Source organism: Hylobates moloch, unplaced genomic scaffold (assembly GCF_009828535.3).
Source record: "Hylobates moloch isolate HMO894 unplaced genomic scaffold, HMol_V3 SCAFFOLD_8, whole genome shotgun sequence".
Lineage (NCBI taxonomy): Eukaryota > Metazoa > Chordata > Mammalia > Primates > Hylobatidae > Hylobates > Hylobates moloch.
The window spans coordinates 79416585-79429335 of NW_026652283.1; the positions used below are offsets into that span (position 1 = coordinate 79416585).

At 43.5% G+C, this 12751-nt stretch overlaps 1 protein-coding gene across 9 annotated transcripts in view; it reads right to left on the reverse strand.

The window, feature by feature from the left end:
• Window positions 1-12751, reverse strand: part of RBM6 (RNA binding motif protein 6) — a 140615-nt gene that overhangs the window by 105087 nt on the left and 22777 nt on the right. For 6 of the 9 annotated variants that reach the window (XR_009214437.1, XM_032161501.2, XM_058442232.1 and 3 more), the window contains exons 2-4: window positions 12138-12247; window positions 6089-7367; window positions 2428-2517 (exon numbers count right to left, since the gene is read on the reverse strand). Coding sequence is in view for 6 of the 9 variants with exons in the window: in XM_032161501.2 (XP_032017392.1) it covers window positions 2428-2517; window positions 6089-7367; window positions 12138-12181 (1413 nt within the window). In the remaining 3 variants the exon portion in view is untranslated. Of the gene's footprint in view, window positions 1-2427; window positions 2518-6088; window positions 7382-12137; window positions 12248-12751 lie in introns of those variants that run through there. The other 3 variants (XM_058442234.1, XM_058442233.1, XM_058442235.1) reach the window with 3 other exon arrangements.

Consider the following 12751-nt stretch of genomic DNA (forward strand, 5'->3'; position numbering starts at 1 on the left):
GCTAACACGGTGAAACCCCGTCTCTACTAAAAAATACAAAAAATTAGCCAGGCGTGATGGCGGGCACCTGTAGTCTCAGCTACTTGGGAGGCTGAGGCAGGAGAATGGCGTGAACCCAGGAGGCGGAGCTTGCAGTGAGCTGAGATTGCACCACTGCACTCCAGCCTGGGCAACAGAGTGAGACTCCGTCTCAAAAAAAAAAAAAAAAATTAGCCAGGAGTAGTGGCTCACACCTATAATCCCAGCGACTCGGGAGGATAGTTTGAGTCCAGGAGTTTGAGGCTGTAGCGAGCCTTCATTGGGCCACTGCACTCCAGTCTGGAGTACCCTGTCTCAAAAATAAATAAATAAATATTTTTAAATTATCAGGTATATAGGAAAAGCAGGGCCAGAAGCAGTGGCTCACATCTGTAATCCCAGCACTTTGGGAGGCCGAGGCAGGCGGATCATGACGTCAGGGGATCAACACCATCCTGGCTAACATGGTGAAACCCCATCTCTACTAAAAATACAAAAAATTAGCCAGGCGTGGTGGCACATGCCTGTAGTCCCAGCTACTCAGGAGGCCGAGGCAGGAGAACCGTTTGAACCCGAGAGGCGGAGGTTGCAGTGACCCAAGATTGTGCCACTGCACTCCAGCCTGGGCAACAGAGCAAGACTCTGTCTCAAAAACAAACAAACAAACAAACAAAATGCTGGGTGCGGTGGCTCATGCCTGTAATCTCAGCACTTTGAGAGGCCGAGGCGGGTGGATCACTTGAGGTCAGGAGTTCAAGATCAGCCTGACCAAGATGGTGAAACCCCATCTCTACTAAAAATACAAAAATCCGCCGGGTGCAGTGGCAGGTACTTGTAATCCCAGCTACTTGGGAGGCTGTGGCAGGAGAATCGCTTGAACCCTGGTGGCAGAGGTTGCGGTGAGCTGAGATCGCGCCACTGCACTCCAGCCTGGGTGACAGAGTGAGACTCTGTCTCAAAAAAAAAAAAAAAGAAAAAGAAAAGCAGAAGAGCATAACCTTCAAAGGCTCAAGCTGTGAAATCATACTGCGTGCATTCCAAGCTCTCCGCTCACTTGCTGTGTAACCTTTTGGTGTCCAGTTTCTCATGTGTTAAACATAAAATGATGTACTGGTCATTACAGTCCAGGGCCACAGCATTTCCTCAGCATGAACTGCCTGGGCAGTTCATTTCCCCATATTCAAATGAACTGCTCTCTCATGGCATTCAGGCCTGGGCTCGAATGCCTCTTCCTCAGTGATGTCTCCCTAACTACACAATACAAAAAACAGCCCCATTAGCATGCATGCCTGTGGTCCCAGCTACTCAGGAGGCTGAGGTGGTATAATCAATTGAGCCCAAGAGGTAGAAGCTGCAGTGAGCCGTGATTGTGCCACTGCACTCCAGCCTGGACAACAAAGTGAGACGCTGCCTCAAAAAAATTAAAAATGGGCTGGGCATGGTGGCTCATGCCTGTAATCGCAGGCATGCATGCTACTTTGGGAGCTAGAGGCAGGGAGATAACCTGAGGTCAGGAGTTCAAGACCAGCCTGACCAATATGGCGAAACTCCGTCTCTACTAAAAGTACAAAAATTAGCTGGGCGTGGTGGTGTGTGCCTGTAGTCCCAGCTACTCAGGAGGCTGCGGCAGGAGAGCTGCTTGAACTGGGGAGGCGGAGGTTGCAGTGCGCGCCACACACTCCAGCCTGGGCGACAGAGCAAGACTCTGTCTCCGAGCTACAGGCCGAGCTACCATGCCCGGCCTGTACTTTAGTTTTCTTCAGAGTATTTATTCGCTGACTAAAATTGTGTAATCCTTTTGCTTGCCTTTTCATTATCCATGAAGGCAGTGACTTTATAATATACACTGCTGTGTCACTCAGTATCTAGAACAATGCCTGGCATACAGTAATGCTTAATATTTCGAGTGATTATATTAAATATGTGATAATTAAATGAACTAATGCTTGTAAGTATCACACAATGCCTGGCAGAGCGAGCACTGCCATAAACTCAGACTTAATTTAGTCAGCCAATCCTTTGATATAGGGCAGTTAAGCAGTTTCTAGTTTTTACTATTGTAAATAAACTGCATCCTTATGTACGTACTCCAGAAATAATATGCTCTAAAGGATGTGATCAGGTCTAAAGAGAGCAATCATTTGTCATAAATTTTTTTAACCTCACCTCAGTGAGTGCATGTATAAATGGTGAAATCTGAATAAACTTTATGTATTATACCAGGGTCAATTTCCTGGTTTAGATACTATACCACAGTTGTGCAAAATATTAACACTGAGGGAGGATGGGAAAAAAATACACAAGACTTCTCTGTGCATTTCTTTGTACCTTCTTGTGAATCTATAATTTTTCAAATTAAAAGGTTTTTTAATTTTTAATTGACACAGAGAAACAGAAGACATGCCTTACCTCTTCTTTTGTGGCATTTTCAGGCACCCCACTTAATCGAATAAGCCTGCTGGGTTTCTCCTCACTTGGGCCGGTCCTATAATCTTGATCCTTAAATTGAGAATGAAAAATTATTTCACAAATAAATATACTTTACTGTACAAAACACAAATCAACATGAAATTTAGCTACTCAGGATCAAAAATGATAATGACATATCATGTGAAGATACAAAAAATTACAATTTTCTCTATTGTTCTGAGTGCCAGAATGTGACTTCAAATCATAAGAATGTAAATGTGCTAAGATCAAGGCTCACTGAAAGAGTCTTGAAAGTAAAGCAAAACATTACGAGACAAGACTGAGTAAGACTTTAATAACCAGAAAGACACACTAACATAGTCTCAAAACTGTAATTTTCTCAGCCTGGCCAACATGGTGAAACCCTGTCTCTACTAAAAATATAAAACTTAGCCGACTGTACTGTATACACCTGTGGTCCCAGCTACTCAGAAGGCTGAGGCGGAAGAATCGCTTGAACCTGGAAAGCAGGGGTTTCGGTGAGCCAAGATTGTGCCACTGCACTCCAGCCTGGGTGACAGAGCGAGACCCATGTCTCAAAAAAAAAAAAAAAGAAAAGAAAAATTTCCCGGTCTGAGAGCTGGAGAATGGGCTGTAAACTAGCAGTACTTCATACCTCTGGTGAGAGATGACGACTAGATAATGTCTTTTTTTTTTTTTTTTTGGAGACAGAGTGTTGCTCTGTCGCCCAGGCTGGAGTGCAGTGGCACAATCTCAGCTCACTGCAGCCTCTGCCCCCCAGGTTCAAGCAATTCTCCTGTCTCAGCCTCCCAAATAGTTGGGATTACAGGCGCCCACCTCCACACCTGGCTAGTTTTGGTTTTCGGTTTTTTTTTTTTTTTTTCAGATGGAGTTTCGCTCTTGTTGCCCAGACTGGAGTGTAATAGTGCAACCTCTGCCTCCCCGCAACTTCTGCCTCCCAGGTTCAGGGGATTCTCCTGCCTCAGCCTCCCGAGTAGCTGGGATTACACGCATGTGCCACTACACCCAGCTAATTTTGTATTTTTAGTAGAGATGGGGTTTCTTTGTGTTGGTCAGGCTGGTCTCAAACTCATGACCTCAAATGATCCGCCTGCCTCAGCTTCCCAAAGTGTTGGGATTCCAGGTGTGAGCCACCACGCCTGGCCTAATTTTTGTTATTTTTAGTAGAGATGGGGTTTCACCATGTTGACCAGGCTGGTCTTGAAATCCTGACCTCAAATGATCTGCCCACCTTTGCCTCCCAAAATGTTGGGATTACAGGTGTGAGCCACTGTGCCTGGCCTTATTTTTCTTTCCGCCCCCCTCACGTTCTCTCCTGAGGTTGCACCACACTGGTCTCAAGCTCCTGGCCTCAAGTGATCCTCCCACCTCAGCCTCCTAAAGTGCTGAAATTATAAGCATAGGCCACTGTACCCGGCCAAATCTACTTTAAAAGAGAATACCTTCATTGTAAAATTACAAATATAACCCTCCTTGCTTAAATCATATATTCAAGAAGTTTAACATTTAAGTTAATTACATTAGCTGCAAGAGGATAGTTGCAACATTAATATCAGTTCCTCACAACTAGGGAGACTCCTAAGTATTCTCTCAATGAATTTAAATAAGAAAATGATCCCTAAACAATCACAGGTCTAACTAAGCGAGAGTTGCAAGAGTCAACTCCCAAAGACATATACTTTCAAACTAAATTATCCCAAGTCATGTAAATCAGTATCATAAAACAAAATAATGAATAAACACACATCAAAAGGGTAGAGGCAGTGGCTCACTGCTGTAATCCCAGCACTTTGGGAAGCTAAGGTGGGGGGACTGCTTGAACCCAGGAATTTGAAACCAGCCTGGGCAATATGTTGCAACCTTGTGTCTACAAAAAAATACAAAAATTGCTGGCCAGGCATGGTGGTGCATGCCTATAATCCCAGCTCTTTGGGAAGCTGAGAAGGGTGGATCATTTGAGATCAGGGGTTCCAGCCCAGCCTAGGTAACATGCCTAAACTTCATCTCTATAAAAAATACAAAAATTAGTCGGATTTGGTGGTGCACAACTACAGTCCCAGCTACTCAGGAGGCTGAGGCAGGAAGTCTGCTTGAACACGGGAGGCGGAGGTTGCTGTGAGCCAAGATTGTGCCACTGCACTCCAGCCTAGGCAACAGGGAGAGACTCCATCTCAAAAAAGAAAAAAAAACAAAAACAAAAACTAACTAGGCATGGTGAAATATACCTGTAGTCCCAGCTTCCTGGAAGGCTGAGGCGGGGGAACTCCTTGAACCCGGGAGGTAGAGGTTGCAGTGAGCTGAAATTGCACCACTGCACTCCAGCCTGAGCGACAGAGCAAGACTCATTCTCAAAGGAAAAAAAAAAAACTAGCCAGGCGTAGTGGCTGGTGCACATCTGTAGTTCCAGCTACTCAGGAGGCTGAGGTGGGAGGATCGCTTGAGCCTGGAAGGTCAAGGCTGCAAAGAGCCATGATTACACCATCGCACTTCAGCCCGAGTGACAGAGCGAGACCGTGTCTCAAATATGTACATATAGTTCCTTCATATATACACACACATATATACACAAACGGAAAGTGAAGCAAGAAGAAAAGAATAAAAGAAAATATATACATATATATATGATCTGAGCTGAGGGCCTTTTCTCTAGAGATTTACATTCCTACATTCCACTCCTGAATACAAATTTTGCTTTCTGGCCAGGCGCGGTGGCTCATGCCTGTAATCCCAGCACTTTGTGAGGCTGAGGCGGGCAAATCACGAGGTCAGGAGTTCCAGACCAGCCTGACCAATATGGTGAAACCCCATCTCTACTAAAAATACAAAAATTAGCTGGGTGTGGTGGTGCGTGCCTGTAATCCCAGCTACTCAGGAGGCCAAGGCAGGAAAATCACTTGAACCCAGGAGGCAGAGGTTGCAGTGAGCCAAGGTTGTGCCACTGCACTCCAGCCTGGGCAACAGAGTGAGACTCCATCTCAAAAAAAAAAAAAAAAAAAAAAATTTGCTTTCTAATGATTATGCAAGGATAAAAATAAAATGAAAAAAAATAAACTGGCCAGGCACGGTGGCTCATGCCTGTAATTCCAGCACTTTGGGAGGCCGAGGTGGGCAGATCACGAGGTCAGGAGTTCGAGACCAGCCTGGCCAACATGGTGAAACCCCATCTGCACTAAAAATACAAAAATTAACCGGGCATGGTGGCACGTGCCTGTAATCCCTGCTACTCCGGAGGTTGAGGCAGGAAAATTGCTTGAACCTGGGAGGCGGAGGTTGCAGTGAGCTGAGATTATGTCACTGCACTCAGCCTGGGTGACAGAGCAATACTCAGTCTCAAAAATAAATAAAATAAATAAATAAATTTCATCCTTCACAAAAGTCTTATTTAAAAAAAAAAAAAAAAAGCAGGCCGGGCGCGGTGGCTCACACCAGGCGTGGTGGCAGGCGCCTGTAGTCCCAGCTACTCGGGAGGCTGAGGCAGGAGAATGGTGTGAACCCGGGAGGCGGAGCTTGCAGTGAGCAGAGATTGCACCAGTGCACTCCAGCCTAGGCGACAGAGCGAGACTCCATCTCAAAAAAAAAAAAAAACAAAAACAAAAGGCGATCCACCCCATCAACATACCTGAAGGTCCCGTTGGGCATCTCGGGCAGTTTTGCCCTCTGGAAAAGACTTGCTCTGGCCATAGCCAAACATCTGGCTTCCTGGCAGCCTATGATCCACATCACGGTACTCCATGCTTCTGTAATCGGTGTCTTGCCGCCCAAGAAAGTCCAGACCGCCTTCTTCTTTAAACAGACCAGCATCTGAATTCTGCTGTTCACCTCCAGAAAGCTGTGACTTATCTTGGTCTTGAACTGGACTTTGGCTGTTCTGAAAGTCTGCTGGAGACTCATGTTCAAAGGCTACACCTTGTGTTTCTCCTTCTCTTGTTTCTGAATGCTCAAATTCTCCCTTCTGAATGCCAAAAGCAGGCCTTTCTATCGTATGGTCATGTGTGGATTCTTCTCTCCTGTTCACATTCATACCAGAATGTTCTCTATCTTGTGTAGAGGGCTGAATGTAATCCAAAATATTTGGATCCACAGGGGGCATCTCCCTATCTTTAAATTCCATACAAGATCCCATCTCTCTGCCCCTAAAATCCTGATCAGTCCTAGACCGGTGTCTACCTCTGAAATCTGAATGGGGCGTATCCCTGTCCCTAAAGTCTAGATCAGTAGTACCTGAACCTCGGCCTCTAAAGTCTACTTGTGTTCCGTCTTTCTCTCTAAAGTCCAAATCAGATACATCTCTATTCCTAAAATCAGAACGGGACTGTTCTCTGGCCCTAAAATCCAAATCTGATAAATCCCTTCCCCTAAAATCTGCATGGGATCCATCCCGGCCTCTAAAATCTAAATCATAAGTGCCCCGGCCCCTGAAGTCAGATGGAGGAGCATCCCTACCTCTGAAGTCAACGGCATGAGCATCCCTGTCTCTGTAGTTCATATGAGGTGCCTCCCTACCTCTATAATCCATAGAAGTACCATCTCCACCCCTATAGTCCATAGGTGGTCCTTCTCTATCCCGAAAATCCCCAGAATGTATGTCCCTACCCCTGAAGTCCAACTGTGATGAATCTCTGCTCTGGAAATCAGAAGACGAAAAATCTCCCCCCCTGAAATCATGTCCAGGTCCCTCCCCTCCTCGATAGTCACCATGCGGTCCGTCTCTAGCTCCATAGCTGAAAGAATGCTCCTCTACGTTTGCAAAAGGAGGCCCCGAATGCCCCTGGAAATCAAAGGGAAGTGAATCTCTGCCAGGAAAGTTGCCAGAGTGTCTCTCTTGAGCATGACTCTTAAGGGGAGGAGGAGGATAATCCCTGTTCCACCCGGGAGCAAACCTTTCTTCTTGGCTCCCACTGTAGAAACAAAGACAGTGTTATTCATATTGTCCAGAGAGTTTGAAATCTACACACCAGCATATTCTTCTCTAATCACAGCACATTCTTCTGTAAACATTTTTTTTTTTGGCAGAGTTCTGTAACAAGGTCCTAGATCTGCAGAAAACAGCAAAGTTTTGCTATTTTAAGACGAAGTGGCGGAGTAAACTTTTATGCTCCCATTTCAGAACACGAGGAAAGTCAACACAAGGTTTTCAACATGACTGCTGCAGAAAAAGCTTTCACCCAGTCCTGCAACAGGGAAAATCCGCAATACCAAATAAGCTAAGAATGGTGACATGCTACAAAAATTTCCATTTCCTACAGCCAGGGAACTTAAGAATTCCAAGATCAACATGACGATTCCTATATATCAGAAAAATCAATGCACTGTAAATTTCTTACAGTAAGTTTCAGGAGGTATCTTTTTCACTGCTGCATCCAGCGGTAACACTCAAAAATATTTTATTACAGATACAGCATGGACACCACCCAATCAAAATGGATGCAGGCCCAAAAGGAAGAAACACTGGTTGTAAATCACCAGTAGGAACAAGCACGCCAGTGTTCACCAGCTGAACATCAGCCCTGGCTGTATCTAAATCCCAGTTCTACAGTGGCTCCACCAAGAAGCACTCTAACCTGGCTCCTATTATAACTACCCAAGGGTATCATAGAAGGTAGAAGGTAGTATGGATCATGCCACAAAGCATGGGTAAGTCATCTAAGCCATGCAACAGCATCCAGGGTCTTAATGCTGAGATGGACCTAGAGAGAGCATTAGGCCTTCAAGCATGATCCCCATGACCCAAATGAAGAAGCTGATATTCCATATTCCAATGTCTCATGCTACTTTTTCATAGCAATAAAACACATTTTAAAAATAGACATAGTATTAAATTTACATTCTCAATTTATAGAACTCAAGAGATAAACAAGATGTGACCTAATCTTTCATACTACCCAATTTCTTCCCTTTGCCTAACCTCCAGGGCATTTTACATGTTTTGGCTTCAGTCCAAGATTCCCTAAACTAGTTTAAGTAGGCAATTAGGCACCTAGGATCCTAGGTAGGGAGACATGAAAAAGGAAAACATGAAAAGACATGAAGGGTCATCTGTTATTCAGCAGTAAAACAAAAGCATTAAGATATTAATACCAACTCGATTCTTGCCTCCCAGAACATACAGGGTCTGTCATAAGGTCCTTCTGAGCTCAGACTGCGCTACTATAGTAAAATTCAAAGGACAACTGATTCTGGGTCACTCAGTTCAAGAGAAATAGTTGCAATGCCAAACCCTTTCTTTCTCTTTTTCTTTTTTTTTGAGACGGAGTCTCGCTCTGTTGACCAGGCTGGAGTGCAATGGCACGATCTCGGTTCACTGCAGCCTCCGCCTCCTGGGTTCAAGCAATTCTCGTGCCTCAGCCTCCAGAGTAGGTGGGATTACAGGCATACGCCACCGTGCCCAGCTAATTTTTATATTTTTAGTAGAGATGGGGTTTTATCATGCTGCCCAGGCTGGTCTTGAACTCTTGACCTCAGGTGAGCCACCCGTCTCGGTCTCCCCAAGGTTAGGGTTACAGGCGTGAGCCACCATGCCTGGCCAACTCTTTCTTAAAGTAATAGGAATTTAACAACATTAACCTAAACACTGGAATGATGTACATTTAATGAATTTTCAGAAAATGATGACTTCCACTGACCCCCATTAAGACTAGTTATGTCTATGTGGTTCATCATAAGCGGAGCAAGTTTAGACGTCCTTCTTTTTTTTTTTTTTGAGATGGAGTCTCGCTCTGTCGCCCAGGCTGGAGTGCAGTGGCGCGATCTTGGCTCACTGCAAGCTCTGCCTCCCAGGTTCACGCCATCCTCCTGCCTCAGCTTCCCGAGTGGCTGGGACTACAGGCGCCCGCCACCACGCCCAGCTAATTTTTTTGTATTTTTTTGTAGAGGCGGAGTTTCACCATGTTAGCCAGGATGGTCTTGATCTCCTGACCTCGTGATCCACCTGCCTCGGCCTCCCAAAGTGCTGGGATTACAGGCGTGAGCCACCATGCCCGGCCTAGATGTTCTTCTTAAGCAATACAATTTAACACTAAAATTAAGATGTTACCACTAAATATAGTGTCTCCCATGTTTAAAATCTTTCAAGTCTTTCTTGCAGGAAGATTTAAGCTTCATCAGACACTCATGGGATGAGGGCTGAGGTATGAAATCTACATGTTTTCTGACCAGAACACAGCCAACACGGCCTAAGGATTATCTTATTCTTCTAAATTAAGATCAAATAGATTTAGAGTAACTTACTGTAGCAGGGTTCTTAAATTTGTATTTTACACAGACTAATCAAGAAACCATTCTACTAATATAAAATATCAGTACTTATGAAAATTATTTTCAACCAAATAAAAACAAATTTTAAAAGAAAAGTTCAAAGGAAATGTAACAAAATCATTTTCCTACATCTTTTTTGGTTCAAATTCGTTCCCAAAAACTATGTCTCCCTCCTGGTCAAAGATCTTAAAAAACAGCATATAATGACTTACATTTAAACTAAAATTAAGGTGGGAAGATATAATTTTAAATAAGTTTAAACGAGTCAAAGAGACAAATGTTCTAAATTTGAAAAAAGTTAGACAATAGAGCTAAATTTACCTAACATTTCTGAATGCTTACCTAAACCACGTTAATTCTATAAGAAATAGGCTTACTTACAAAATAGTTACCCATAAATATAAGTAATAACAGGATAGATTACAACCTAAATATTTTTAAATGTTAACATACAACCCCATTGATCTAGACGAGAGGTCAGGAAACTTTTTCCATGAAAAGCCAGTTCGTAAATATATCAGATTTTGTGGGTTATACAAACTCTGTTACAATTATTCAACTCTGCCATCATAGCATGAAAGCAGCCATACACAATCTGCAAACAAGTAACAGTGGCTGTTTTCCAATAAAACTTTATTTACGAAAACAGGCTATCGGCTGTAGTTTGCTGACCACTGGTCTAATCCTTAGTATTTTGAAATAAAAAAAAATACCCAACATCACACAGTTGTTTTAATTTAAAGACCAATCTCTGTCATTCAGCATTTATGAAATACTAGTTTTACTAAACATTATATGGATTTTCTAAACTCAGTTCTCTACCTAAATTTTTCATTGGAACTCCAAGCTTCAGAACAATGAATGAGAACATCTGTGGCATTTAAGTAATAAAATCTTGCAGATTGCCAAACCAAATGAAAATTTACTAGTGGCAGGTGCGGTGGCTCACACTTATAGTCCCAGCACTTTGGGAGGCTGAGGTAGGTGGATCACTTGAGGTCAGGAGTTTGAGATCAGCCTGGCCAACATGGTGGTGAAACGCCATCTCTACTAAAAAAAAGTACAATAATTAGCCAGGCATGGTGGCATACACCTGTAGTCCCAGCTACTCGGGAGGCTAAGGCAGGACAATCACTTGAACCCGGGAGGCAGAGGCTGCAGTGAGCTGAGATCATACCCCTGCACTCCAGCATGGGCAACAGAGTGAGACTCCATTTTGAAAAAAGGAAAAAAAAAGAAAATGTACTAGTAATAGAAGTTTCAACTGGAGCAACAATACTTATGAATGCATACATTTAAAGGTCAGATTTCTTTGCCATGTACCAAGTAAAACCAAAAAAGTCACATTCGTATAGCATCTCATTAATTGTAAACACGAGATGAAAAATGTTTAAATACTAGTTAAAATACAGTGTGTATTATACTAGCTATAAAAAAATTAATTCCCTAAAAATTTAAAATACAATCTATTTACCACTAAATGCTATCACTTTCCCCACTCTTCTTGGTACCAAGTAACCCCTAAAATTGAGAGGTGGCTTAGCAAACTGCATCAACATGCCACAGACAAGGCACAGCTCTGAATTCTAGACATAAATTAGTGAACTCAATACAACCTTTATAAACATTTATGTACATTTTGCTAGCTTTCCTTACTAGCCAAATATGTATTCCTTTGCTAAGAGACAAAAAGAAATAAAATATTTGGGTATTTTTTAATATTAAAGTAATGAAATTAGCTAGGCATAGTGGCACGCGCCTGTAATCCCAGCTACTCAGAAGCCTGAGGCAGGAGAATCACTTGAACACAGGAGGCAGACTTTGCAGTAAGTCAAGATCGCACCACTGCATTCCAGCCTGGGAGATAGAGCGAGACTGTCTCAAAAAACAAACAAATAAAATGCTATGTGACAAAACATTTGGCATGCTGGGTATTCAGTCTCACAGTCATTTTCGAAATTATTTTCCAAATTGAGTTTCTATTTTTCTTTTTTTTTTTTGACACGGAGTCTTCCTCTGTCGCCCAGGCTGGAGTGCAGTGACGCGATCTCGGCTCACTGCAAGCTCCGCCTCCCAAGTTCACATCATTCTCCTGCTTCAGCCTCCCGAGTAGCTAGGACTACAGGCGCCCACCACCACGCCTGGCTGATTTTATTTGTATTTTTTAGTAGAGACGGGGTTTCACCGTGATAGCCAGGATGGTCTCGATCTCCTGACCTCGTGATCTGCCCGCCTCAGCCTCCCAAAGTGCTGGGATTACAGGCGTGAGCCACCATGCCCAGCCGAGTTTCTATTTTTAAAAAATCAGAAACTATTTCTCCACAGAGAAAATATCTTCATTTATAGTAGGCCAAAATGTTACACATTTATAATTAAAATACTGGCAATTTCAATATTCAAATTTGAGAACTTACCGAAAAGGTCCAGTTCTGTTAGCAGGTCGAGAATCCCCCCACATCTCTTTTTATCAAGAGGGCCCCAACAAGTAGATCCTTTTTCTACCAAATTCTGGTTATAGCAGTACCTGTACAAAATAAACCACAAAAATTAGTACTTTAGAACGTGAACTAAAAGCTAAACTAGTTTCCCACTGCTTGGTTTATGAGGGACCACATCAGCAGCAATAATTTTGAAGGTCTTTTTTTTCTTTCTTTTTTTTTTTTGATACGGAGTCTCGCTCTGTCACCCAGGCTGGAGTGCAGTGGCGCGATCTCAGCTCACTGCAAGCTCCGCCTCCCAGGTTCATGCCATTCTCCTGCCTCAGCCTCCAGAGTATCTGCGACTACAGGTGCCCGCCACCACGCCCGGCTAATTTTCTGTATTTTTAATAGAGACAGGGTTTCACCATGGTCTCGATCTCCTGACCTCGTGATCCGCCCGCCTCGGCCTTCCAAAATGTTGGGATGAGCCGGCCTTCTTTTTTTTTTTTTAAAAAAAGATGGAGTCTCGCTCTGTCGCCCAGGCTGGAGTGCAAAGGCACGATCTCAGCCCACTGCAACCTCCGGGTTCAAGCAATTCTCCTGCCTCA